The 26,247-nt window shown below is 35.7% G+C and overlaps 2 protein-coding genes across 6 annotated transcripts in view; one reads left to right on the plus strand and one right to left on the minus strand.

Moving 5' to 3' along the window:
• The window catches only part of dlg1 (discs large 1), a 162,553-nt gene that overhangs the window by 80,552 nt on the left and 55,754 nt on the right, over positions 1-26,247 (plus strand). For all 5 annotated transcript variants that reach the window (XM_066403265.1, XM_066403261.1, XM_066403263.1 and 2 more), the window contains one exon: positions 22,744-22,815. In XM_066403265.1, the coding sequence (XP_066259362.1) occupies positions 22,744-22,815 (72 nt within the window). The remainder of the gene's footprint in view (positions 1-22,743; positions 22,816-26,247) is intronic.
• Positions 5,068-6,085, minus strand: LOC136417548 (larval cuticle protein A2B-like). Its single transcript, XM_066403300.1, has 2 exons — positions 6,032-6,085; positions 5,068-5,704 (listed from the first exon to the last, which is right to left on the minus strand). The coding sequence occupies exons 1-2, from the start codon at positions 6,041-6,043 to the stop codon at positions 5,174-5,176; spliced, it is 543 nt and encodes a 180-aa protein (XP_066259397.1). The 5' UTR covers positions 6,044-6,085; the 3' UTR covers positions 5,068-5,173.

The following is a 26,247-nucleotide window of genomic DNA, read 5'->3' on the forward strand; positions in this document are numbered from 1 at the left end:
GTTTTAATATTAGTTAGCAAATAATGCTTTTCCCATGAAGCGGTTAACGTTATCAAAAATATTTAAGAGACCTTTTTCTCGGGCAGAAATATGAAAGCATTTAAAAAATTATTTTTATTTACTTTAAGCAGTGGCGTGTCACATTTTTCATTTAAATTATTCGGGGTAACATCAATGAGGATGCAACTGGTGAAATTTAAAACATTGTTTTCCCCTTAAAAGATCGGTCTTTACACCTATTTTACGCGCCCCAATGTTCATAAAAATATTTAATGACTTTTTCAATTGAACTTATTAAGAAAAAACTGAACAATTTTTAATTTTTTTTTATCACTCTGTATTTTAGACAGGAAGCGAAAACGCACTCATGTTCGTATGAACTTTTTTTTCTTATTTCAGTCACAGGAACCTACGATAAAGAGTTGACAGATTTATTCTGAAACACCCTGTATGCATATAGAAGAATCGAATTGTGGTACTGTTCTAGCATAACGAAGAGTCTTAAATAAGCTGTTTTCGTACTGTCGGAGCTGTAGGTAAACTCTTTTACACCCTGCTTTTCGGTGCGGAGGTATTTTTGGAGAATTAATAGATTGTATTACATATATAGGTAAACAGTATTATTTTCGACGTAAAAATAATTTGTTAGTTTACTGTCGGGACACCCTGTATAATACGTTGACATCCGGTTCAGCCGTTTTCGAATTAATCGCGCTTATAAATCCTAATTTTATCATTTAATCCGCGAAATTATTGAGCCGCGGTTGCCATGATTACGTGTGATTAATGCTATAATCACGATTTTTGAATTTAAATAATTCGAAATCCCAGTTTCTAGATATTTGAAATTTCTGTTCAATTTAGAAACATTTTGATCCCTGCAGATTTCCGCATTATTAACTATTTTCGTGCTATTTGAAAAGGTGACTTGGAGACAAAGCAGCCCACTTTTCACCGGTATCGTCATACAGGGCGTGCTGATTTAACTACAGCAATTCTCGTAAAAGACGTTTAAATGGAAACATTGTCGTTTCCATAAAAATTGTTTGAATGTATCAGGGTTTGGTGAGATAATTGCTGTAAACTAGAGTCCGGAATGCGCTGTTCTACGTTTATAACAATTTGCAAGAGCAAACTGTTTATTGACACTACATAAACTCTGACACGGCAATATTGATATAAATTGGTATTAAAACGTTTCCACTAATGGAAGATCTAAAAATCTATCTATTGATGATTGATGAGAAACGCTAAGTTGCCATTACCATATTATTGCAAAACCACTACTTGGGGTACGAGAACGCGTCGAATGCTCGAAATCTGAGCAAAATTGATTTATTTCACTCAACCATCGTAGTGTCATCGATCTCGTATCTAATATAAATTTTCCATGATATCCTAGCTCAGGGTATCCAGACACCGCTCATGCCTCCCTATTTGACAATTAATTTAATACCACCCAGTAGCAGTTGACACTTACAGATTGTTAAAATCCAATTTGAATAATCGGTTTAGTAAACAATTCAGCCTGTATTGTTGTGGCTGTTAATGGCGCCTGTATTAAACCATATTGTCGGTCGGTTTATTTGTGTGAACAATTTACCCCCCTGCTTATCTATAAATCACACATCATCCATTCGGGATCCCATTATATTTGACCAGAAGCTAATTTACGTTTAGCGAAGCACAGACCTGTGGCATTTTGTTCATTAATAGATCATCATTTGTCAGTGGGAACGATCTGGAATCACACAGAAAATAAAAATATACAGGGTGGTTGATTGACGAACGAAGCCATGAAACGAAATCTGTATGTGAACTGACCACTAGACTGCGGGATAGAGATCAATTGTTGGAACGACGAGGGGCTTCGTATTACATCTCTTGTTCGGGGTGTGAGGGAGTCCATATGGGCCAAATAGTTAATATTTTCTAAAAGAGGGTTTTTCCTAATATGTATACCGGTATCACCGTTCAAGTCGGAACATAAGAATCGTGCAAGTGGGAGAAGGACCGCGTGAATTTTAATATGCCTCTGACAAGGACCAACGACAAAGTGGGCGGAGCCAGTTCGGACGTCTTCACTTCGATGTTTACACGTGTATCGATTTCACTGCCTTCGTGGTGATGAAAACTTTTAAAAATATCACAGCAAAAGCACCAATTTAAATAGATGGAAAAAGGCGAAAACAATAACTCTACGCTTTAAAGTCGAAATTCCTTACATTCTTTACCTGCGTTCGCCAATGTGTTAATTAACCGATATCGTTTTAAACGATAAATGATTTGTTCCGTTCTATTTATCAATTGACTTCCAGTTTACAGCGAGTGTCGTCGGCTCATTTTTGAACCCACCAAAAAATCATAAACAAAAATTAGCGAATTCAGATCATCACATTCATTCTACCTAAGTTATGTCATTATTGTAGTATCGGGTTCGATACTACTATAGATATAGGATGGTGTTTATATCTTATAATGAAATCACAGATAGGAAAAGGGTTATAGATATGCGTTTATTAATGTAAAGTGAGCAAAAGAGAGTACAAAGTAACTTGGGAATTTGCGAGCGCGGACGCGACTTCTGAGTTACCAACGACAACCGAACCCAGAAGAAAAGAGGGTTTGTACATGCCCTGCAAAATCTTAAATATTAAAAGCCGTGGTGATAAACCATGAGCGTACCCTAGCTAGGGTGTCATCTGCACCACCCACCGTATTAAACCGTTACGACTTAGCTGGGAATTGGAACTGCAACTATAGGGCCAACGGAATTTAACAAGAGCAGTTTCAATGCCGACCAGGTTTATTGCGGAGATTTTCAATACCGACAAGGCATAGCATGGGAAATTCCCATGCCCCAACTAATGCCTACCAGGGTCGTACCCCGGGGTATAACAACCTTTAAGATAATACTTACTATCTAACACGTATCCAACGTAAAAGTAACACTTATCTACAAGAATCTGAAGTAACACCTGTTTACAAGAAACGCGATCCTACATTGTAATGAGGAAATGTAGAATAATTTATAAATATTTATAACATTCGAAACTACTTTAATCCATCGCTAGAACTCATATCATTAAAAATTGTGAAATGGTGAGAGATCTGGCAACTGGATCTGGACCGAGTCCATCCACTTCAACCTCTCGACACACTTCGTCAGTCTTTGTCGGAGGCATGTTAAAACTTATGTGGTCTTTCTCGCACTTGCACAATTCCTGCGTTACGACTTGAACTGGCGTTATCTGTATGTCCATCGGGTCTAATTGCGAGACGTTTCTAGAACGATTTCTGGTCGCTTCAAATTTGTCAGTCATCCAGGAACGTTATGATAAGCTGACAGCTCCATATGGAATCGCATAGGCCGTCCACCCGCAGCGCGGTGTTGCCGAGTTGCGCAACTTTTCCCTGGATTTAAAGAAATCCGAAACTGACGATATAGCCGTCATAATAACATGCGAGTCACCTTTCCAGCACATGCTACTGTTGAGAGTTGTTGTAAGAGGCTTTTATGTGTTATTACTCACTTAACCTAATGCATTCTTCCATTGCCACATCGGATTTATAATTTAGATAAACTCATAAATCATCGAACCACATAATAAATAAATGGAAAATACATTTATCCATTGCTGTTTTAATGTTGCGACTGTTTTTGAGGTATAATATATAATAATACCGCTCCGCCGACTCCAAATTGAATGTCACTATCACATGATCTCCATATAAGCGTGATAAAATGGGCGATGCTCAAGGTTTGAAATTGTGTTATAAATCACGCAACAGCAGCTGCACTCTTTAATACGTTTTATAACCTTTAGAGAGGACCATCCTCCTAAATTAAATGTCTATTTGTGTGGAATCCAAAGGAGTTTTTTTCGAGGGACGTTGAATATAAATTTGGAAAGTTTTAGTTGTGGAGAGAGCTTTATCTACTTCTTAAAATTCCCTCGGAAGTTGGTAAACCCTTATTATTTAACCTTAGTTATGAGCCTAACTTGGAAACTTGCCCCAGTACAAATCGGACAGAGATAATGTTTTCCCAGTTGGAAACAAAAGAAATTACCGGATTAGGAGTTCAACAAATTAGATGCTTTACGTGGAAACTTCCAAGAATTTATTTATTTTCGGATTACTTCTGGGTTGTGACATCCAGGGGATTAAGTCGGTGCATCGGAGAAGGAATTTTCTCAGGGGTAATTGGCGGAACTAATTTCCTTTTTGCAGAAACGTTTTTTTCTCCTCGAAGCCTCCCTCGAGAGAGCCGTAAAAGCTCAGAATTATAATCTGTTCTGTCTTGAAGTGAAGATGCAATTTGAAATTTTCACGTTGTTAGACGTGTGCTGCAAGTTTAATTTTCTTACAAGAGATCAGGATTAATTTGAGGACACTACGGCTTAAACACAGTCAAGTGAACAAAGTTTGCTAAGTTTTCGCCTGTAAGTTGGTCTTTGTTGATATTTTGTCATCGTGCAGAGACGTAGCATCTCCGCTGAAGATTTATTTTTCTCAAGAAGCTTAATTAAAAAGGGTTAAAATGATATAAGACGTCTGAGAAAATTAACTAAACGTGAATACTATATCAAGGGGTCCGTCGTTATAAAGAAAGAGATATCATTTAGGAATTTTCTCGAACTGAGTGACAGCTACGTCAAAATTGACAGTTGCAATCGCTTCTCTGGCACAAACTAGCTGAAAATAGGTACCATATCGAGGAATTTTTAAAACTTTTAAAAATATAGAGGTTTTCTCGAATTGAGTGGCAGATTCGTCAAAATTGACAATTGCAATAGCTTTTCTGAGAAAAATTAGCCCAAAAAGGAGTGAGGCATCAAGGGACCTGCCGTTAAAAATAAAGAAGTAACAATTTTTCGAAATTGTTGCATCATAAAGTAACAAATTTGTAATGTAGAGCAAGTAAAGCATATTTACTGCACAAAAAAAAGTACTACAATTTTTTTTGGCAGTCAATTTTTAAAATAGCTGTAGCAGCTTCAGTTCCAATCGAAGTAATCTTTAAGCAGAGATATATTTACAAAAGGTGAACGATTTAAACCGCAATAACCATTGAGCATCTCAGATTTAATACGTAAAAACTAAACATTTTCACATTTCTACAAAAGCAACAATATATACAATATAATGGCAGCCATATCCCGTTCTAACACTAAACAAAGGCGTAGTTGTAAGGCGCAGCCAACCTTGCAACTGGAGCTACTGGGGAGGGAAGTCCTGGATAAGCCAAAGGAGCTGGGGCAGCCACCAAAGGAGCTGCCCTGGCAAAGGCTGGTTGGGCCACTAAAGGAGCAGCTACAGCTCTGGCGGCCAAAACTGGAGCAGGTGCAGCGACAACTGGGGCTGCCCTAGCGACTACAGGGGCGGCGACTGCCAAAGGAGCTTTCCTGACTACAGCGTTGAATCCGTTGATCGGGTCGGCGGTGTAGTCCACGATCCTTCTGGTACCATCAGGATCAGCAACGCTGTACTGTCCCTGGACGATGTCTCCGTTCCTGCTCTCGATTTGGCTCTTACTGTCTCCAGTGAGGGCGTCTTGCACGTCGTAGGCGAAGGAGTATTGAGGGTTGGGGTCATAAGTGGCGTCAGAGACTTTGGCAAGGACCTGGGGGGCTGCTACCACTGGTAAGTCGGCGTGCACTCCACCCCTGGTGATGGCCACGAAGGCGACCAAGATGAATACCTTGAAATTCAAAACATTTAAGAGCTCGGTTCTATGCACAACTTGATTATCATCCAGTAATCACCCAAAAGGGAGACAACGTTTCAATTTATTTCAAATAATTAATTTGGATTGATAGAGCTTCATTTGCAGGCATTGTAAAGGACAAATCAACTCTTTTGTTGTAATACATTATCGAATATTGAGTTCAGCATGGCGTAAAGCACTTTAATTAAGGGCTTTTAGAGGGTCAGGGAATACAGTTACAGAAACATACACCACCAATATAAATGCACTTTAGCACAATCCACTATGCAGGTTTTCGATTGCACTAACACATTTACGTACCTTAACTGCCATTGTTTAATTGTTTATTATTTTTCAAACGCTGATAGACTGATAACGAAAAGTGTTGGGGTCAGGTTTTTATAGGTTCTATTACCATGCATAACTTTCCAAAGATCTGCGTGGGCAGAATAATAATGGTCCAAGTACGAAATTCTTTTCAAGGTGAATTTGGACAGCGACTGATGGTAATTTTAAGGATGATTGCTGATGAATATAGATCAGCGTGCCAGATATTGTGTAAATGGCCGCCAATAGCGAAACTTACTGAAACTTGCTTTACCTTTATTCAAAAAATATGCAAAACCACCCTCAAGTATATAAGAGATTCATGATTTTTACGCGTAAATTTTAATGATTTTTTTAAATTAGCACCTTGTTAAAGAATTGGACGACCAGTGGCGGATATGCACGGTCTTTGGCAGAGCGAAGTTTTTAATGGAAGATGGATGGGGTCTCTTTGAATCTGTGTAACCGTATTTATCCTTATAAAAAGTCTTATCGCTTTTAAAATGTTGACCTTCTTAGATTTTTATACGAAATAATTAAGTTGATACAATTGAGATCATTTTTTTTTAGTATTAAATACTTCCCGCTTTCGGAAATATTTTAAAAAATATCCTTAATATACATATTGGTATAGCAAAACAAAAATTAATTAAAATTTATTACAATCAATTATGTAGGCAAATTAACGTGCTAGAACGCCTTGGTTCCAATTTATTTTTTCATTTTAAATAAAATTTTCTCCAATGCAGCGCTAGCTCAAAAATTCAAACAGCCTTAAAAACTTCTCTGTTATATATTCCTTTAAATGATATATGCCATTGTGATAAAATTATCGCTCACAAAACTAAAAGCACTATAAAGAAAATAAGCGACACTATAATTGAAATATTTTAAGTATTAAATATTTTGATATAAGCTAGTTGTAACTTAAAAAATACTACTATCAATTAATACTATTTTCAAAAGGAGATCTTCTATTTCTGATGCATTTACTGGCCTCCGCTACCCTGCTCTCCTTATTCTTTTATTTAGACGGATATTTTAAAAACGATGAGACTTTGCATAAGGATAAATATGGTTATACGGGGCGAATGGAAATAACATCGCAATATTTTGGATAGTGATACTAGAAATTAAAATAATAAAGAAAGTTCTTCTAAACATACGTCAAAAATTGCTTTTGAAAGCCTTAAAGTTGAAGCTTTTAAGATAGTTTTTTCGCAATATTTTCGAAACGGTTTGTGCTGAAACTATGAAATTTGATATACTTTAGTAAGTTGGAACGGGAAACTTTTTTTGTGGTAATAATTGCAGATTTTAGTCACATATCCAAGTAAAATATTTTGAAAATGCCGACACTTCCGGCTTAAAATTGCCATTTCCAAGATATAGCGGAAAATTTGAAAATTTTGACAGCTGCAAGATCCCACGGAAATCAGTATTGTGCGTTAACCATTGTGAATTTTGAAATCAATGTTCTGGGGCTCAAAGGGAACCTAATAAACTATGTTTTGAATTCAAAAAAAAACTAAAAAATGAAAAATAACGAAGTTGTTAGCTACTTCCGGTGTAACCGGAAGTGTCTTTATTTTGAAAATATCATATTTGAATTCGAAATGGTCAATTCTAGCTTGAAACTAAATTTCATTGGTCGACGATAGTAGAAAGTTAAAAATGTTCTAATGACCGGGTTGCGTGGCTAACCCTGTATATTAAGCCCCATAAAAGTTTTCTGCAATATAAAAAAATATTGGTGTGAAGCTGATAAAAGCAGGAACGTACACAACACAATTTTCAAGTAAGAACAAGCAACAAAAAACATCAATAGCTTCCATACAACTCCATTAACAGATTAATATTAATTTTTAGTGCCCTAATTTTTATGCCTGAAGGCTGAATTTCACTCATGGGTTCCATTGTTGATGATCTTTAGATTTTGAGAGCTAGACGAACGGGCTGAATAACGGGCATGGGTTAACCAGGCTTAGTTCTACTAAGGAGAGATCGATGAGCTTCTTTCGAAGAAAAAATTAAGAATTCGCTAACCTTTAGTCTTTAACACTGCCTTCTCCTATATACCAAGGAGAATGAGTCATATAAGTGTCTCTCGACTAAACCGACGACATTTCATAATGGGAACAGTTAAGTTTCGAAGGCTTCATGTGGTGGACAATCGAGTTATTCAGGCCATCTTTTACCCTCATTAGGTAAATATGGCGAGTCAAGTGTATCAAGTGTAAGTGAGATACTGGCTTGTTTCTTCCAATAATAAAGCAAATTCTTGAGTTTTTTTTCGAAAGAGCTGCTATTAGAGACTCGACATTTCAACTAGTAAATATATTAACTTGAGGAGTTAGATTTCGTGGTATTGAGCTGAATGATCTGATCTGGGAGAACACGTGGGAACACGGCTTATCCGTTATAAAGCATTCTCTGAAGACGCCTCTCTTTCCAAGTTTTAAGCTCGTTTCTTCTAGTTTTCTTTATAGTTATTTCCTCAATCCATCTATTTTGAAGAAACCCATTTGACAAAGCCTGGATATCTTAACCTGGATTTATTAATTTGCTCATTCCCAATTAATGTTTGTTCCCATTCAACTCCTCTAGATAATGCAATAATTTTTTGTTTCTCCTTTACTTTTCCGAACTTTACTGAGAGCTTATTTAAGTAATGTGAGAAAGCAGTCGTTCGATTACTATCACTTTCTAATTTAAAATCTACGGGTATCATTGTCTGCCATCGTGACGACAAGATTATGTGACCATCGCTGTTCGGCATGCTAATTGAGACCTAATAATTTTTTTCAATGGTTTTTTTTTGGTAGGTTTTTTTTTTTAAATTCCATGCTGCAGTCGACCTACATGTTTATCTTAATAACGATCTCCTTGGTCAATGCTGAATAACGACAAACTGGTTAACTGGTGCTAGTTAGTCATTTGCACGAGGTGTTGCTATGGCATTGTTAATGTAAATGGTGCTTTTGTCGTGACCAACCTAAGCTAACTTTACTGATAGCTTTTAAATGATAGTAATGTCTATTAGATCAGGACCTCTAAAAAAACAGGTGAAAACGAGTCGTGATCCTCTTAAGGCTCTTTGTTAGCACCTTTAAGTAGTGCCCTTGAGTTTTTTTTTCAAGATGCTCCTCTAGCTATTCTGAAAACAGAAATTCATGTAAAATCACTGCAAATCTGGCCTATTTTTGATGGTTTTCGCAGGTATCTTGGAAACTATTGTAGATATTGCAGAACGGTTTATGCGATATCTGCTACATTTTTGTAATAATAAAGCAGGAAATGCTGAGTCCAAATCGTTGTTGTTGTCGATGAAAAATATGTGGATTGTCTTGGGACCAACGTCGAATGTTGCTATTATTTTCGGAAAAAAATCCTACCATGGTTTAACTTCTGCAGACACCCATAACAAAATTAAAGTCAGCGTCCTGTACCTTCAAGAAAAAGACGATGAACAATTTTATACTTGTATGATTTGAATTTATGCTTACGCTATATAATGTTCATAAAACTTTTGATATTGCAACGCCTATATTACATTCAATTTCTCTACTTGAGGTGGGTGCGTACTATGCGGGTGCGGTAGTGCTAAACTAGCTAGGACATTAATTTTTTCAAATTTCCCTATTTTCGTTACTATAAATTTTCGAATGTGATTTGCAAAACTAGCCACAATTTATCAAATTTCTTTTAAACCGCGAATAATCTTTTTTCTGCCGTTTTCGTTCAGGGAATTTAAAATTACCCATCAAAATTTAAACAACCAATGACAAATAAAAGTAAGTAGATTTAGGTGCGGTTACAAGTTGAAATACATTTCTTGAGTTTGTTCAATATTTTCATTGCAATGTATATAACAAATTAATGCATCATGTTTTTCAGAACTTTTAAAAACTGACATTTGAAATGGTAAGAAACTTGGTATAAATTAACTTAAATTTCCAGAAAATACGTGTAATTTAACTGTCAAAGTGAAAAACCCATTTTTCATTGTCTACTTACTAAAAATAATTTATACGGTAATATTACGCACGAACGTTTGGTTTGCCCTAATAAATATTAACTTCGTCAACTAAAATATAGAAAAAATCCTATAGAATATTTTCTAAAAGAGAATTGCAAGTAGAATTTTATTATGGAAAATATACAGGGAGTTCCATTAAAAAACCACCTTTAATCAATAACCAAAAAACTACAGTATCCATATGGAAAAAAATTAAATTGTCCCTGAATTCTACGGAAAATTCTTTCTAGGAATCCATTTCCTCCGTTTTGATAATTCAGAAGGCAAAGAAAATCCGAGGAGGGTCCGAAAATGGCATTTTTTCGAAATCACCCTGTAGTAGAAAAAAACTAGTAGCTATGAAAGCTTTGTCAGCGACATCATATGTTTGACAAAAAAGTAACATACTATTGCATAAACTATTTTGCGCTAGTTGCAGTAATTTCCACGATATCTGCGAAAACCATAAAAAATGGGCCACCCTGTACAACTGTATAACAGTCTAACTTGTCTTTCTCGGAAATCGGCCTGTAGCTAAAGTGAGCGGCACGTTAATAATTCAACCCTTAGCGTTAGCGCTAAGTTGCTAATGTGCAGTGATATTTAGCTTGAGGCTAGTTTTCAGACAAATCGCAATTATGCTTATGCCAAATATTTTAAAGTTGCAGTGGAAAAAAGCTTAGCTTGCAGTTAAAATTGGCAGCATTTTAATAATTTGACCCTTAAGAATGCGCATCAAATCGAGCCAAAACTTCATTCCGCAGGAGCTTATTGCATTTCTTTGCATTTCACCTGGGATGTAAAATTGAATTTCTGCATAAGTCCAGTCAATTTTCATGACATTTTCTTGGCTCAGGTACCTGTAACATCATACAGAGAGAGAAAAGAAGAGTTATAACTCACGTCTCATAACCCTGCAGGCTGCTGGCCGTGTGAAATATGTAATTTGCATTTGCATTTAAAATTCTCCCGGTATTCTCTCCCATAGAGGTTTCTCTGGATATTTTACATAATTTATAGAATAATAGAGAGGAACCTGCCGACTTTAAGACAAAGGATGATCACAGAGAATTATGGAGCTTTGCCTAGATGTCTGGAGGCTCGAGTCAGATTTCTGGAGATCTCACAAGTATTAACGTTGCTTGACGAATCCTCAAAGGTGGTAATTTTGTTACTTACAGCCGCGATGTAATTAGCATTTAGCAAGCTGAAACTTTTCGCCATTATCTAAATGTTGTTAGGGAATTCAGTTGAAATCGAATTTGTTGCGACGGAGGAACTCGCAATGTTACGTAATTAAATTTAAACATTTTCTCAGCAGCTACTCGTTAGTTTTCTTGATAAATATATAAGAAACCGAGGGAAATGCTGAAGGTAAACTGGAAGATGCCTCGGGAGTGCGCTAATCTCTCGCGTGCAAGAACGTAATTCGTTCTTGCTATGTTTGCGTACCTCATCAATTCCTAACTAGAAAGGTTGTGTTGCTTTACTCTAGAAGGTTACATAGGCAATGAAAAGTCGCTTATGAACTCAAGATTTAATTAAAATGGCTCGAAAATTGCAATGCAAGTGAAAGCCCCGAATTACATCTGTAACTTGAAATATTGGTCTCAGAGTAAACCACATCATAGTTGTTAAATAGCCAAACTTGCATGCGTATGAACCGTATTAGCTCCAACACGAAACTTCAAAGTTGGTCCACATTGATTTAACTCGGTTTGGTGTTGGGAACTGCATCCGGATGTCGGGATTAATTGACCTGTGTTAGTTCCAGACATTCATGAATATTTCAGTTCTAGTATGTGAATTTTCTGCGGTTTTGTGCTCGTTTTCACTTGCAAACCTCAAGTTTTGCATGTTATCACCTGCGGCATCAGAAAAACCAATGCGGTAATTCTTCAGCATTTCATAAAAGTGGAATCGCGCTTACGCTCATTTAAAATTGATGCAGATTTCCAGTAATTATATTCTTTCCCGTCACGTTAAAAATTCGGTGTAAAAAAGGGAATGTCGTTTTATTAACACTCATTATTCCGATGGTTCATATTATGTACCCTCATCAACTCTTTCGGGTGGCAGTTTTGGCTCGACGTCTGTTCGACATTTTTATAATTTAAATTCAAGGCTTCTCCGTCATGAGTGTGTTGAAATGTAATTTGTAATTTGTAATTCAACGAATTTCATTTGCATTTAGATCCACTTATTGTTTCAATTTTTTTCGACACTCAGCGACTAGGGCGAACATAGACAATTTAACTTAGAGGACTAGGTGGAAGCAATAGAAAACACGAATTAACATCAGCAAGTTAACATACGGATTGACTAAGAAACGGACGCTTAAGCTTTGTAGTGTACAGGGCGATCTCGAAAACCACGTGCAAGGTTTGCTAAGTTGCGTCAAAATTTATATGTCAATTCTGAAAGGTTCTGGAGACATCCAGAAAAAGGGAAAACTTGCGTAACCCGTTTTAAAATCGTTTGACCTTAATTATTAAGGAGATATCTTTAAAATATGGATACTTTAGTATTTTCCTCTTATGCAATGCTATGCAGTGTGGCCCAAATTGGCGATGGACTATCGGAAACTAAAGGCTGCGCCAAATACGGTGCAGGAAAGTAAACGTCAATTTGACAGAGGCGCTCTTTTGTTCCTCTGTCAACTATATGTCATTTTGGCAGTTGAATGTTTGTCATTCATCGCTATGGAGTCGTATACGATTAAACAATGAATTAAAGTTGTTCAAGAATACCATAAAAATGGTGTAAAAAAAAATACGTTTCGCGAATAATATCTTACAACCAGACAAGTTGCTGACTGAAGACGCTGAGCAAGCATTTCTTTACTATAAAAACTGTCTACCATGTAGTACGTGGAACATTAAGATTGTATCAAAGCTCATAGCTATTCATCTTTATAATTCAACATAGAGTAGTTTGAATCTTGTTTTTTCAATAATAAATAAAGTTTGCTTACTTTTAAAACAAGCTTCTCCAGATTAAGTGTTTAATTCGCGCAATACGTGATTTTCCCGGTCGGCATGACCATCCAAATCAGAGCACAATCGGTCGTTTAGTGCACTTTGAGTCAACTGGTTCTGTTAGTGATCTACCAAAGACTGGTAGACGAAAAAGTGTTCGTACACCAGAAAATATCGGTGCTGTGAAGAAAAGTGTTAAGGAGGATCCAAAATTAAGTGTAACTCGTCGATCGCAAGAATTGGTCATTTCATCCACCAGTTTACGAAGTTTTACGCATAAAGATTTGAATTTACATGCATACAAGATTCAATTAACACAAGAAATCAAGCCGGGAGATCATTTTGCCCGTCGTGTTTTCTGGGATTGGCTCACTGAACATCGTGCAATTGATGCCACTTTTTCATCGAAAATTATCTTCAGCGATGAAGCGCATTTAGCGTTAAATGGGACGGTAAATAAAATTGTCGCATTTGGACCAATAAGAATCCTAGAGAATATCGAGAACAACCAATGTATCCTCCAAAAGTAACTGTTTGGTGTGGATTGTGGTCGAAAGGAATCATTATTGCTTATTTCTTTGAAAGTGATGATGGAAATGCGGTTACTGTGAATTCTGATCGATACCGTGCCATGATAAGTAAAAATTCATCGTGTCGACAAAAAGGACCTTTACTTTCAACAAGACGGTGCGACATGCCACACAACGCGTGCAAATATTGAGTTGTTGCAGTCGAAATTTTGTAAATCCGTAATTTTGCGAATTGAAAATGTGTCTTGGCCTGCTCGTTCATGCAATTTGACACCTCTCGACTTTTTTTTGTTGGGGATTTTTGAAAAGTCAAGTGTAAGTCAGTCATACAGCTACCATTCAAAATCTTAAAAACAACGTTATTTTCCAGATAAATGCAATTGAAGCGACCACGTTGGAAAATGTCATCGAAAATTTTGACCATCGTATTGAGGTCTGTAAAACAAGTCGTGGTGAATATTTGAATGATATTATTTTTCGTACATAAATGACATAGATCAATGTATAAAATGAAACAATAAATTGGATTGAATCGATATTCTTTGCATTTTTAATTTGCTTTTACTCTTCTGCGCCTATTTCAGCGGACCCTTTATAAGAGACGCAGAGACGGTTGAATGGACAATATTTAAGAAAACGTAAAAAACTCACATCCGGCTTTAAAACTGCTGCATTTATATGTTGTCCATTTTTAAAATAGGTGGTCTTGAATCTAAAGATTTAAAACATTCTTCGAAAATTACTCAGCTTAAGACCTTAAACTAAACAAAAGGATAAAGTTCTTAAATTAAGAGAAGCTAAATTTCTCGAGAACGGGGCGAAACTGAGGCAAGACTGCTTGTTAAAAGTAACAAGATAAGGTTATAGTGGCAATTTATTTTGTGAGACTCAGTATTCCCCGATTTGTCTTAATTATCCCGTTCAAAAGCGGAAACATTTAACCGTCCTCGCTTCCATGGACTAGGTAAACAATGTAACGCGAAATGGTTGGGACGATTATCATTTCTTGTGCCAGGTTTATGTGGCTTGTAAAGCACTTTTGATAAAATTCCGTGTCACTAAATAACCGGCTGAATAATCCTTTAGGGCCACTTTTTTGTTGTTTGTTCAGAAACCAACTAAATCGATAGTTCGCTCCAAGTTTATCCTAACAGATGACGGTCATTTATCTATATGCTAGCAGGTAGGCTTACACTACATCGCATAGATTTATCGACATGTCGCTAAAGCTACAATACACTTCAGGATTTCCTCTTGGGAATCTGACATAAGTTTTAAGGAAGAAGCTCAAGGAGCCTCCGAATTACCCCAAGATGTGTTGCAGTCGATGACTCAAATAATATAGCTATTTATGTTCTACCCAAACGAGCAGAATCCTACGAGAAGAGTTAAGCGAGATCCGGCAATATGACGCAAGTCACATAAAATAGCATTTCCTAATGAATTTTATACATGACGTTTGCCTAATTTTGCTGTAAAGTGGAGAAATCACAATAGCATGCTGGTTGTGCTTTGTGTCTGTAAAGAAGGGGTCACCAAACTGCGGCCCGCGGACCCAGTCCGACCCTGACACTTGTCCATAGGCAAAAAAAAATTAATGACTATTCACTACGTTCAGTATTTCTGCCATGTAAAAGTTTCAAAAATTATTAATCGACAGGTTTTATGTGGAAAAATTCATGTAATGCACGTGATGATGTTCGACGTAGTTTCTTCAGTAAATTTTATAAGAAAGAGCTGGACTGGATCATAGACAGTTTTCTTGAACCTATTGAATCTGATTTATTATATCTCATTGAAGTGCGATGGTTAAGCCGCGGAAAAGTGCTAAAACGCTTCTTTGAGTTACGAAACGAAATTGATATATGTATTTATGAAGGAAAAATTAAGGCCAGTTCCAGGATTTTCAGATCCTATATGGTTGTGGGATCTAACATTTTTGACTGACATAAATGAACATTTTAACTCCCTTAATGTAACCTACAAGAAGAAAGAAAACTCCTTTTTCATATTAGATAATTTCAAGCAACAAGTGCAACAAAATAATTCTTCACTTTTCAATCTTGCGAAAATTTGCAGAAAATTATGCAAAAGAAAACTATATTTTCAGTTCAAAGCTGCATTGAAAAAATTGTATTGTTAAAAAAAGAGCTACAGATGCGGTTTAAAGATTTTTGTAAACGTAAAAAATGTTCAAATTCTTCCAAAATCCATTTGAAATGGAAATTGATGTGATGTGCAACTAAAATTGAGAGATTTGCAATCTAACAATATCTTATATATATAATATACGTAGGTTTTTCTAACGTTGTCTAGAGTTTTAATAATAGGATTTATTGATATTAACGGATACACTTTAGATTCCGCTTGCGGATAATAGTTCTGATGAGCCACTCGAAAGAAAGAGAACCCTCTAGGTTCGGGGCGCCCTTAAATACTAAAACTTAGGGGAATTAAACAGTGTTGTACCCTGGTTAAAAAGCAATTACCGACTTATGACACCACCTGCGACGTTACCGTGGTACTGATAACACTTGGTCGGCACATTTCATAGATACCGACAAAGCGCGGCCGCACTTCTCATCAACGCCGACAAAGGGCGGCTATCGTTTCCCACAAGTACCGACAAAGGGTGGTTAGACGTTAATCATAAAATATCAGAATCGCATGAAGATAACGATTGCGAAACCCTCTTAATTGACGAAAATACTTCTAACCAGGTTGCGACATACATAGACGTCCTATAGGGGCACATCAGCCCCCTCACAACTCTTTCATCTTAAACTAACAGACGTAACCTAATTAACAATATTAGCACTATTACTATATACAACTCAAAGATTTCCTGATCGTGCCTCGACTTTGTCGTAAAAATAGAGAAGTTTTTATATTATACAAAAGAGTTAGATCTATTTGACCTAAGAATCCCACATATATCTTATATACATAAACCTTTGTTTATAATTGAAAATTTAATTCGTTTTTTTTGTCACCAAGAAGTAATTAGGGCAATATTAGAAATTTTGCTAAAAAAATAATTTCTGTTTTTGAAACAGCTTTTGTCTGTGAACAAAATTTTTTCAGATTAAAATATATAAAATCGAAAAGCCGTTCAAAACTCAATGATAACCATTTAAAAGATTTTTGGTTATTGGTGCTTCTAAATATGCGCTAAATATAAATAAAATAATTGGAAGATCTACAAAACAAACAGATCAAACACATAAAATATTTGTGTTATTTGCATTTTTTGTTCGATAATTTTATATATCTTTATATATAATAAAAAACTCTACAAGTTATTTTTTTAATATTATTTACGGATAAAACTTTATATCCAGTCTCTCCATAGTTCTATATACAGGGTTCACCTTTAAAAGTTGATCAATCCGTATATGGAAAATTACAAGATGAATTTATTTTTGTTTTGTGGAAAAACCTCATATTGCAAAAAAACAAAACAAACAATCAAAATAAATATTAAGCAATTTGACTGTATAAAAGTGCTCTGACATGTCTATTACCTACTCAGTATAAAGTAGTTTATAGTTTTATTCGATTTACTCAAAAAGTATTAATTAGTAATATAATAAATATAATTACTGGTGCAAAGATAGTTGTAGGATTCTACTTGAAAAACACTTTTGAATTTAAAAATTTAGAATTTCAATAATTTTTAAAAAAATTTTTTGATCTATTCTTATTATTTATATTAAAATTGTAACTTTCCATATACGTAGTGTCACTTCTCAAAGGTGAACCCTGTGTTCACATGCGGCCCTATCTCTAAAACACTTTTTGGAATTCTGGCTATAAGCTTTTGGTTATATAGTGCAACAATAACTTTTTAATGGCCTAATATCAGTCACGAAAGGAAGGAACCTGGTTTTCCAGTGTAACTAGTTACGAAATGAAAAACGTTTAATCACTGGTTTCGATAAGCAAAACTGCCATTTTATTTGTCACAATTAGAAAATAGCATATTATCCAACGAGTCACAAAATTTTCTAAGAGAACAGTTTACCATACGAGGCTAAACTGAGGTTGACGATGATCTCGAACAAATAAAAATCATTTTTCACGAGCAGAACTCGACTTTATTTATGCATGATATTGAAGTTACCAAAATTAAAATATTGGTGCAGCTTTCCTGCCTCCATATTCAGTCGGTTTGAGATGAAGCGAAATGATCGTACTGGCAGGGAAAGGAGGGAGGGAATAAAGTCTAAGGGGACGCCGGGATTATTCGGGAATGGAGAATGATAATAGCTAAAAGAATCTCTTCTGTTTTGAGGGTTTTGAACACAGAGATATCGTTCCGCATTCGTTGAAAAAGCTGAGATTATCAAAAAGGTCGGTCTGACAGGCTAGTGTAGGAAATAGTCTGCATTGTGGAGATTAAAGGGAAATAGAAGGGCATTTATTGAAATTTCATTTTTACGTGTAGTATTGAGAACGCTCTAAGGGTTTTTGTTAGTGAGGAGTTGCAGTGAAGAAGGGCTTGCAGTCTCACCGGTGTAGTAAACCACATCGTGGTATGGGAGGACGTCCCTGAGATCCCTCAGAGGATTTTCTTAAGAATACGAAGAGTTCCGTGTCTGTTGGGAATAAATCTTTCATTTTACCGTGGCGAGAACTGGCGGATAGTAGTTTAATGTTTCATCGCAATTCTACTGGCTATATAACGTTGTTTAATAAATAACATCATTAGTTAGTCAACAAGAACGTTAGTTAAGCTCTTTCTAGAGGCAAGTGTGCCTAATAAAACGAAAGGGGTTTTAGCATTCAAATGCCAGAGAGTATTGGCCGTAGACTAGGCTATATTTAGAGATATACAACTTTTCAAGATTTTCATGGGGAGTTTGATGATAAATTCAAGAGGATAGAAACAAAGGTCATTGTTTCTTTTGGTAGTTACGAATCAGGTGGTAGAGCGGAATGTTTCATGACTCGAGTTTTACATGCGCGGTTGGTGCATGAAACCATCCCAAAGGGCAACTCTGATTAGCATGTTAACCAAACATTTTTCATGCGAGGAGCATTGTAGCTAACGGATTTTCTGAAATTGAGTAACTAATTTTGGGCGAACACTAGTCTTACGGATATACACAACGATGCCTACAGGGTAATAATGGTTTTTGGATCAGTATCCTTAAGATTTATCATTATTCACTCCAAATTTGAACAAGATATCTTATAAATCCTGGAAGCTGTAAAGAAAAAAATTTCATAATTTTCACGTTTGATCCAACTTGTTGTCCGATAACGAATCATTTCCGGACATATGTTTACACGACATTTTTTCTTGAAAATGAACTGTGTAACTACTTCCCATCTTGCTCTCGTTATAGAACACCTTGTATATGCCTGATTATTTTTGGTATTAGTAATGCAACGTAGTATTTAACGTTCCTAGAGCAATACCGCAAAGCAAAATCAACTTTGTAAACTATTTGAATAACAATGCGATATACACAATTTCCACATTTCCAACTTGCCTCGATCATCGATTTAATTATATTCAAATATAAACAATTCGAAACTGAAATGATCAGCTTCATACTATAAATGTATATTTTTATTAGAAATTATCTTGGTAATATTGATGTTAATGTGGGTTTGTTGTGTTAAATTCCGGGGCTAGTTCAGTACAGTGACGAGGGGCCACATTCGTCAACAATGTTTAGCGTTCGTACACTTAATATCTGCAATATACAGATATCGCTTTTAATTTGCCACCTTAGAGCGTCGTATCAAAAAGTATCCAGCAGACACCCAGTATATCAACAATTCCGCCCGCATACATACAAAACCAAATCCATTATTTAGAGTGTATTTAGAGCACACTATTTAAGTATGTATATCGACAGTTAGGCAATAATATCAATATTCAAATGAAGCCTCGTAAAAGGAAATCAATGCGTGTGCGACCACGCCCAATGATGATGTATACATTCAAACCGTCGCTTCAGTCCGAGCAAAATGCAAAACAAAGTTTAAAAGGTCTGATCAGTGCTCTGCAAAATAGCAGACGAAATTCAATTCTTGATAGGATCAAAGCCCTTTGCGCAAAGGCTAAATTTACTTAAATAACGTCTAGCGGTCGATCGAAATGTTAGTCCAATGAGAACAGTAAATTTAAATTTTACTTCGCCGGTGTAATAATGAATTGTTAAACGAGTGACGAAAATTGCATTTCCTGTCATTTAGGGAGAGGTTTAATTAACCGGTAATGTTCTCGAATTACAAAAAATAATTTTCCACTAATAGAATACATATTTTTTATGACCATATTTGATGCGAACGGTTAATTTAATAATTTAATTATTATTAACATCGCCAGCGACTCTCGCTCACACTGTATTACGATAGCGTACGATATTATTACAAGCAGGTAAGTATACGAAAAATTAACATAACAAAGGAGTTGAAAAATTAAATATTTAGGTAGAAAGGTGTTATCTACCACCACCGTGAACAAAATGGAAAAAAGTGTACTGAAAGCGCAATTTCCTGGGCAAGTGCCACACATGGTCCACATGGTAAGTAGGTACGGGAGGTCTATCTTCAATGTAATTGGAGGGTTTCAGGTATTTTGTAAGTAGATGGAGAGAAACCGTGATTGCGACTCTTGGCTCGATTTTTGAGCCAATTTCAAAGGTCCAAACAGCATTTTCACGTTCGACTGACTAGTTTGGGAGATATTGGGTGTTTTTCGTTTTATGCCATTTCTTTAAAATTCCACACATCCCCCAATTACATCGAAAATAGGACACCCTGTACATTGTGAAAAGTGCGCGGTGGGAATTAGAGTTATTTTTATTAATAAAGAAATGTACGTCGATTTGACTGAACAAAGATATTGTGACTTGCTCCCTTTCCACAACTTAATTTTTTTTTGTTGATTAGGGACATTTATTTAATATTTATTAGAATATTTTGGCATTTTAATGTGACAAGTTAGTTGTTTATTGAATTTTTTCTCAAGTACCCAATGATTTCAATATAAAAGTCATAATTCCCTAACTGAATTTGGTCATTCACTTTTCCTAGTCCAAGCATATCTTATCTCTTTCTTCGTAGCTTTCCTAAAGTCGGTCGGATGCTATTGAGAGATTTATATAGTAACTTTTTTCATATCATAGCTATTAAAAACTTTCCTATTCTCCATTGCAACGGGGATTGAAATAGGTTTCTTATCGCTATCGTGTTTCCCGAAAGAAATGATGGGTAAAATACAGGTTCCTTTAATATCTTGCTCTGCTTATTACATCCAGATATCCACTTTCTAGGGGATAGAAATAGGGCTTCCTAAGGGATGGAAGTAGGTTGAGGTAATATTTTTCAGAGGACATGCTCACTTCTATCGCTCTTAAGCCCCGAATTCACCACTAGACCATAAAATTCGAGAACTAGTTTCAATCTGGAGCGCAAATATCATTATACATTATACTATTATTTCCTGGTGCAGCGAAATGAAACATTTCATATTTCTCCAGCAAAATAGCCGAAAGCATAGTACAATTTTTCATAATATATCCAGCTTCAATGGCGGGTATTTTCGCAGGAACAATGCACTGTATGCACAGCTATTTTTTTCGTTTGAGAGCTACTCAAACCCGTGCAAACTAAATTAAAACTTTTATGTTGTCTATCAAGAGTTTCCGGCCGAGTTCCGGAAGCAATTTTAATTCTCTAGTAGCCGGTTAACAAAGAAAAAACGATTTTGTTGTAGCTGTCGACGGGGATAATAAAAGATAACGGGAGTTTGTATAGCATATTACCTCCTAACGACTGGTTGGTGAGTGATTGACACTTGCATGAAAAATTGCAAAATTTTCATTTAGAATTTTTCCACGAATTTTTTGTTTCACGAAACAAAAGATAATTTAAATTGAACTTTGAGTCCTTCTAGAAACGAGAATGCATTTTGTCATCCTTAAGTTTCTTTGCGCTCAAAGAATCTGTGACTACCAGATTCGTCGCTTTTTGGGGACACCCTGTACAATTTACGAGTTATAAAGTATGATTAAATTTTTAACACTGAACATGAAAAATGAAGAAAGATCATAAAATTTTGTCATGTTATCCATTTTAAGCTGGGCATTAAGAAAAACGTTGGGGGGAATTTGTAGTGTTCACGCTCGAAGACCCGCGATCACGAAGAAAACGATCCATAATCGGGTTTGTCTGTATATACTCGGGAAAGCCGTGGCCAACAGTAACCATCCGTGATTAATTCGAATTAAATAGACACGTGTAAACAAGCCCCGATTTATGAATTTAAACACTGAAAAACTAAAAACTTCGTTTGAACTTTTTTCATAACACTAAATATGCATGTGTATTTAAATTGGCTATTTTTATAAAATTCAGCACGTCAGGCTGAAAGTTACTATATTCCAGCTCTCACTAATACTGTTTTTTTTTATTTTTGAGAAATATCAACTATATTGCTTGAAATGCCCCTCCAGAACTTGCGAAATTTTGCCTTTGTTCTAGCTAAAACACTGTCCTGAGAAACCACAAAGCAGTTCTCCGAAAGCGGTTTTATGTGCTAGCACTTTAATGCAATTTGTGTCTCGGTTTATCAAGTGGCAACCGTTTATAGCATTCGTTTTATATTTTTATTTTAACTGACATTGCTCTAAGGTTCTAAGTCTCAGAGTTGGTTATATCAGTAAAATCCCTCAAGTCAGTTTATTTAAAGGGCGGATTAGTTCCGAGATACCACTCGGATTTAGTGTTTTATATAAAAACCTTGTAGAGGACGTCCCCCTAATAATTCATAGCATGAGGATCTTGGAAACGGTAAGAGGTACAGTCGATAAACCCGAGTTATCGATAGGTGAAGAGCGATCAACTATCAACAGGCAGCTTCCAATACCGCCTGGTCGCATCCAGTACTAATTTGCACAAATGTTGCAGGGACACGCTGTATAATACCAAAAAGAAAACAAAACACATTTCTGTTTATTTTCACCTGTTTTTTCATTCTACCGTCTTTTTATTGAAAATTTTCAATATTGATTCTTTCAAATAATTTGGACTCGGCCTGACTGCCGTGGCCCGATTACGACCCAAAAAGACCCATCCCGGCCCGAATTTAAAACAAAGTCCTACTGCATTACAGCTATTTATAGTCACAGTTATTACAAACAACTTTCTATTTGATTACAGACGGGCAGTGGCATAATTCCAGCCTTTGGAGGTCATGCACCTAGCGTAGAAAATGTTACTTATGACAAGTCGGTAAGTAAACGTAATATAATGCAATTCCTTTGGTTCAGTTTGGTAAAGGCTCCTGTTATTTGCGACATGCTGGATACACATATGATGGAATTATTATAGAGTTTAAGGGGAGGGATCCGAAAAATCAAGTTGTAAGAAGCTATTCTATAATCCAGCCGAAACGGCATGTAGGAGGCCGATTTTGTTGCTACTAAGTAGCGTCGGCAAAAGAACAGAAAAGCGGAGGGCCTGGTAATGTTCATGTTTTTCAAGGAACAGCGGATGTGTGATTCTTCCGCGTATACTTATTTTAATCGGATATCTAGTTTAGTGAAAAATGTACAGGGTGTCTCAAACTCGATGCCCCTATGCTTATTTTACGGAAACGGAAAGTAATATGAAAAATTTAAATTATGGGTCTTCAGTGACGTTGGATGATCTCCACTCCAACTTGAGGAAATTATTTTCCGAAATGGCAATGTAATGAATTATGACGCCATCAATAATATTTTTCCCAAAAACATACCCAAAATCTGACAAAATTATATTAATTCTGTTTTTCCACACAACTTTTGTTAAAGAATTTTTTTCTTCTGTGTTATCGTTTAAAAGTTATAAACAGAAACGTATTAAAAACTCTCGCAAAAAATATATCCAGAAATATCGGACCAACCTTGATTTATTCTTATACCTAGTCTGTTAAACTTGTAGCAATACCTAAATAACTCGGACAAAACTGAATCGCCATTAACGAGCCTATGCAGTGGCCAAGAAAGTCCCTCGACTTAACTCCCACAGACTTCTTCTTGTGGGGATTTTTTTATAATAAAGTTTATGAAAGCCCTTCAAGGAATTTGGAACACTTAAAGAAGAAAATAAGGACTGCTTGCGATGAGTTGACGCAAGAAATATTAAGAAAAGCTACTGAAACGGAAGTTATGCGAACACTTCAAATGTGCTTTACAGAAGGGAGGAAGGAGTCGTATTGAAAATATGTTAAATTAAATGTAATATCTGTTTCGTTTCTATTTATTATTTAGTTTTATAAAAACTGGTTTATTGTTGTTTGTTTAGTTTTTGTTGTAAAATGAAATATTTTTGCGATAATTCCTAAGACGTTTTTACTTATAATTTTTAACTATAACATACAAGAAAAAATGTCTTTAACAAAAGTTGTGTGGAAAAATAGGATCAATATAATTTTCTCAGAATTTTGGTATGTTTCTGGGAAAAATATCATTGATAACGTCATTAACTTGTTTCTCCCACATTTTAGAAATTAACTTCTTCAGGTCGAAACGGAGGTCATCCAGCCTCGTTAAAGGCCTATATGTAGATTAAATTTTTCATATTCCTTTTCGTTTTTATAACATAGGTATAAGGGCGTCGAATTTGAGATACCCTGTACAGCACTGATTATGGCACATTAACAGTTTGTAACACAGAGCTTTTCATTTGAGAAGAACCTTCAAACTTAATTCGCGAGAAAAAGAGTTGGTCTCATCTTGATCCCACTACAAAATTCATTAGTTTCATGAAGTCATTCCGATAGAAGGGAGCAATTTAACCAACCCAAATTCAGGAAGTTTCTCTGAGAAATAACTTTCTAAGCAATTTCTTTTTTTTAAACTGATATTTACAGCTATAATTAAGCCCCAATATGTAAACTCCCCGCAGGATTCCCAACAGAATTCGAATTTCCATCAAACGGCGCACCTGCATGTATTCAGTATCAAAGCAAATTTAGAAACTCTTGAAAAGTAATTTGGTTCTATTTCAATCTGCGCGTATTTAAATATTGAATTTGCCTTTCTAATCTCAACTCTTATTTATCCTGGAAAGTTGTTAATTCGCAAGGGAAGAGACAAATGTTATTCCAGATTCTCTGCCAATCTGAGGACAATCCTAAACGAAAGAAAATGGGCTGTTTGTGCTGGAAATTTACACTTCAACTTCAAGGTTTGTTCAATGTTTTATAAAGTGCCTATTGAAGGCCATTTTAGAGCAATACCTACTTCTGAAAACCACTTAAGTTGACTGATCCCCTAGGGGCCGATAGTATTAGAAGAGACCTCTATCTGCTGACTGTGCCATTCCATTTCCATTTCTTTGGTTAAATGGCAAAATTTATCGAGCTTCCGGCAAAACGAATTGCCCCTCTTGTTTTGTTTAACTTGTACAACGTAATCCCAGTTTATCCAGGTTAGTGCATTACCGCTTACGTAATCGGAAAAATTGCAGTTGCGTTATAGAAATAATGGGAAGGCTGATGACTCAGCCTTTAGCTATTTGATTAAATCAGATAAATACCCTCAGCAGTTAAATTGTGATGATACTGGCGAACAATGATTCAAATCAGATTTAAATGTAAGTTCTTTCTTTGAGAGACGGGCCTCAATTTACCTTAATAATAAATGAGTGCCCTTTGGGCCGTGTTAACCTTCCCTCACCTTTAAGATCGAGGGCTGAAGCGATATTTCTCTGTTAAGGCGAGAAAGAGATTTATCAGCCAACAGCATGTTCGGGATTGTGCTATCTAGAAGGTAGCACAGATTTCCGAATAATGTAGCAATTTATTATTTTGTAAAGGACCATATCTGACAAGTTCTTCTAGCCGCCAATCGGCTATAATTGTCTTGAGAGGAGCTTGATGAAGTTCTGAGCGAATGCGGCTCTGGAAAGAGCTGCTGTAATTGTCTCAGAAATTAGCTCTCATGACTTTCTATTGCAATATGTCATGTCATATAACATTTGTTTAATATATTATATAGCAATTAAGTGACTTTAATAGAAAATCTATAAAATAATGCAGTGAAGGTAGTTTCGCAATAATTTCAGAGGTGGCGCATAACTCGTATTGATTTCCTGAAAATACTGGAATTAGAGCTCTCTCCATTTCATGGCAACTGCATGTAATTTCGATTTCCCCTAACGTATAGCGCGTATTAATGATGATCTCCATGAATGGTAGTTAGGTGGCGCACGATGTGATACCTGTAAAATTTGTATTCTTTGCTGATTATTGATTCTAATACATGTTTGGATAACGTATAGAAGGAAAATAAGTAAAGAAATGTGCCTGATTGGCATCTTTGATGATGTGTAAGTCTTCTTTGTTATTGGAAATGTTTCAAGTATTGATTCGGAGGGCTGTTTTTAATTGAAAATGTCGTTAGTTCAGGCTTCTAATCAAGAACAAATTATTTTTTAAACCAAAAGGTAAAATAATGAAAAAATAATGTAATGAAAATGGACAATGTAATGGCAATGACAATGTAATGTAATGGCAATGTAATGAAAATGAAAAGTAAATTTTAAATTACTGAAAAATTGATAAATTTTTGTAAATAATTAAAGAATTAAGAAAAATATTTGAAAACGTTTTTGACAAAAATTATTAAAATTTAGAATTTTTAAATTAAAAAGGTCATTTCTTTCAAATAACACCCTACA

This window comes from Euwallacea similis, chromosome 28, assembly GCF_039881205.1.
Source record: "Euwallacea similis isolate ESF13 chromosome 28, ESF131.1, whole genome shotgun sequence".
NCBI classification, from domain to species: Eukaryota; Metazoa; Arthropoda; class Insecta; order Coleoptera; family Curculionidae; genus Euwallacea; species Euwallacea similis.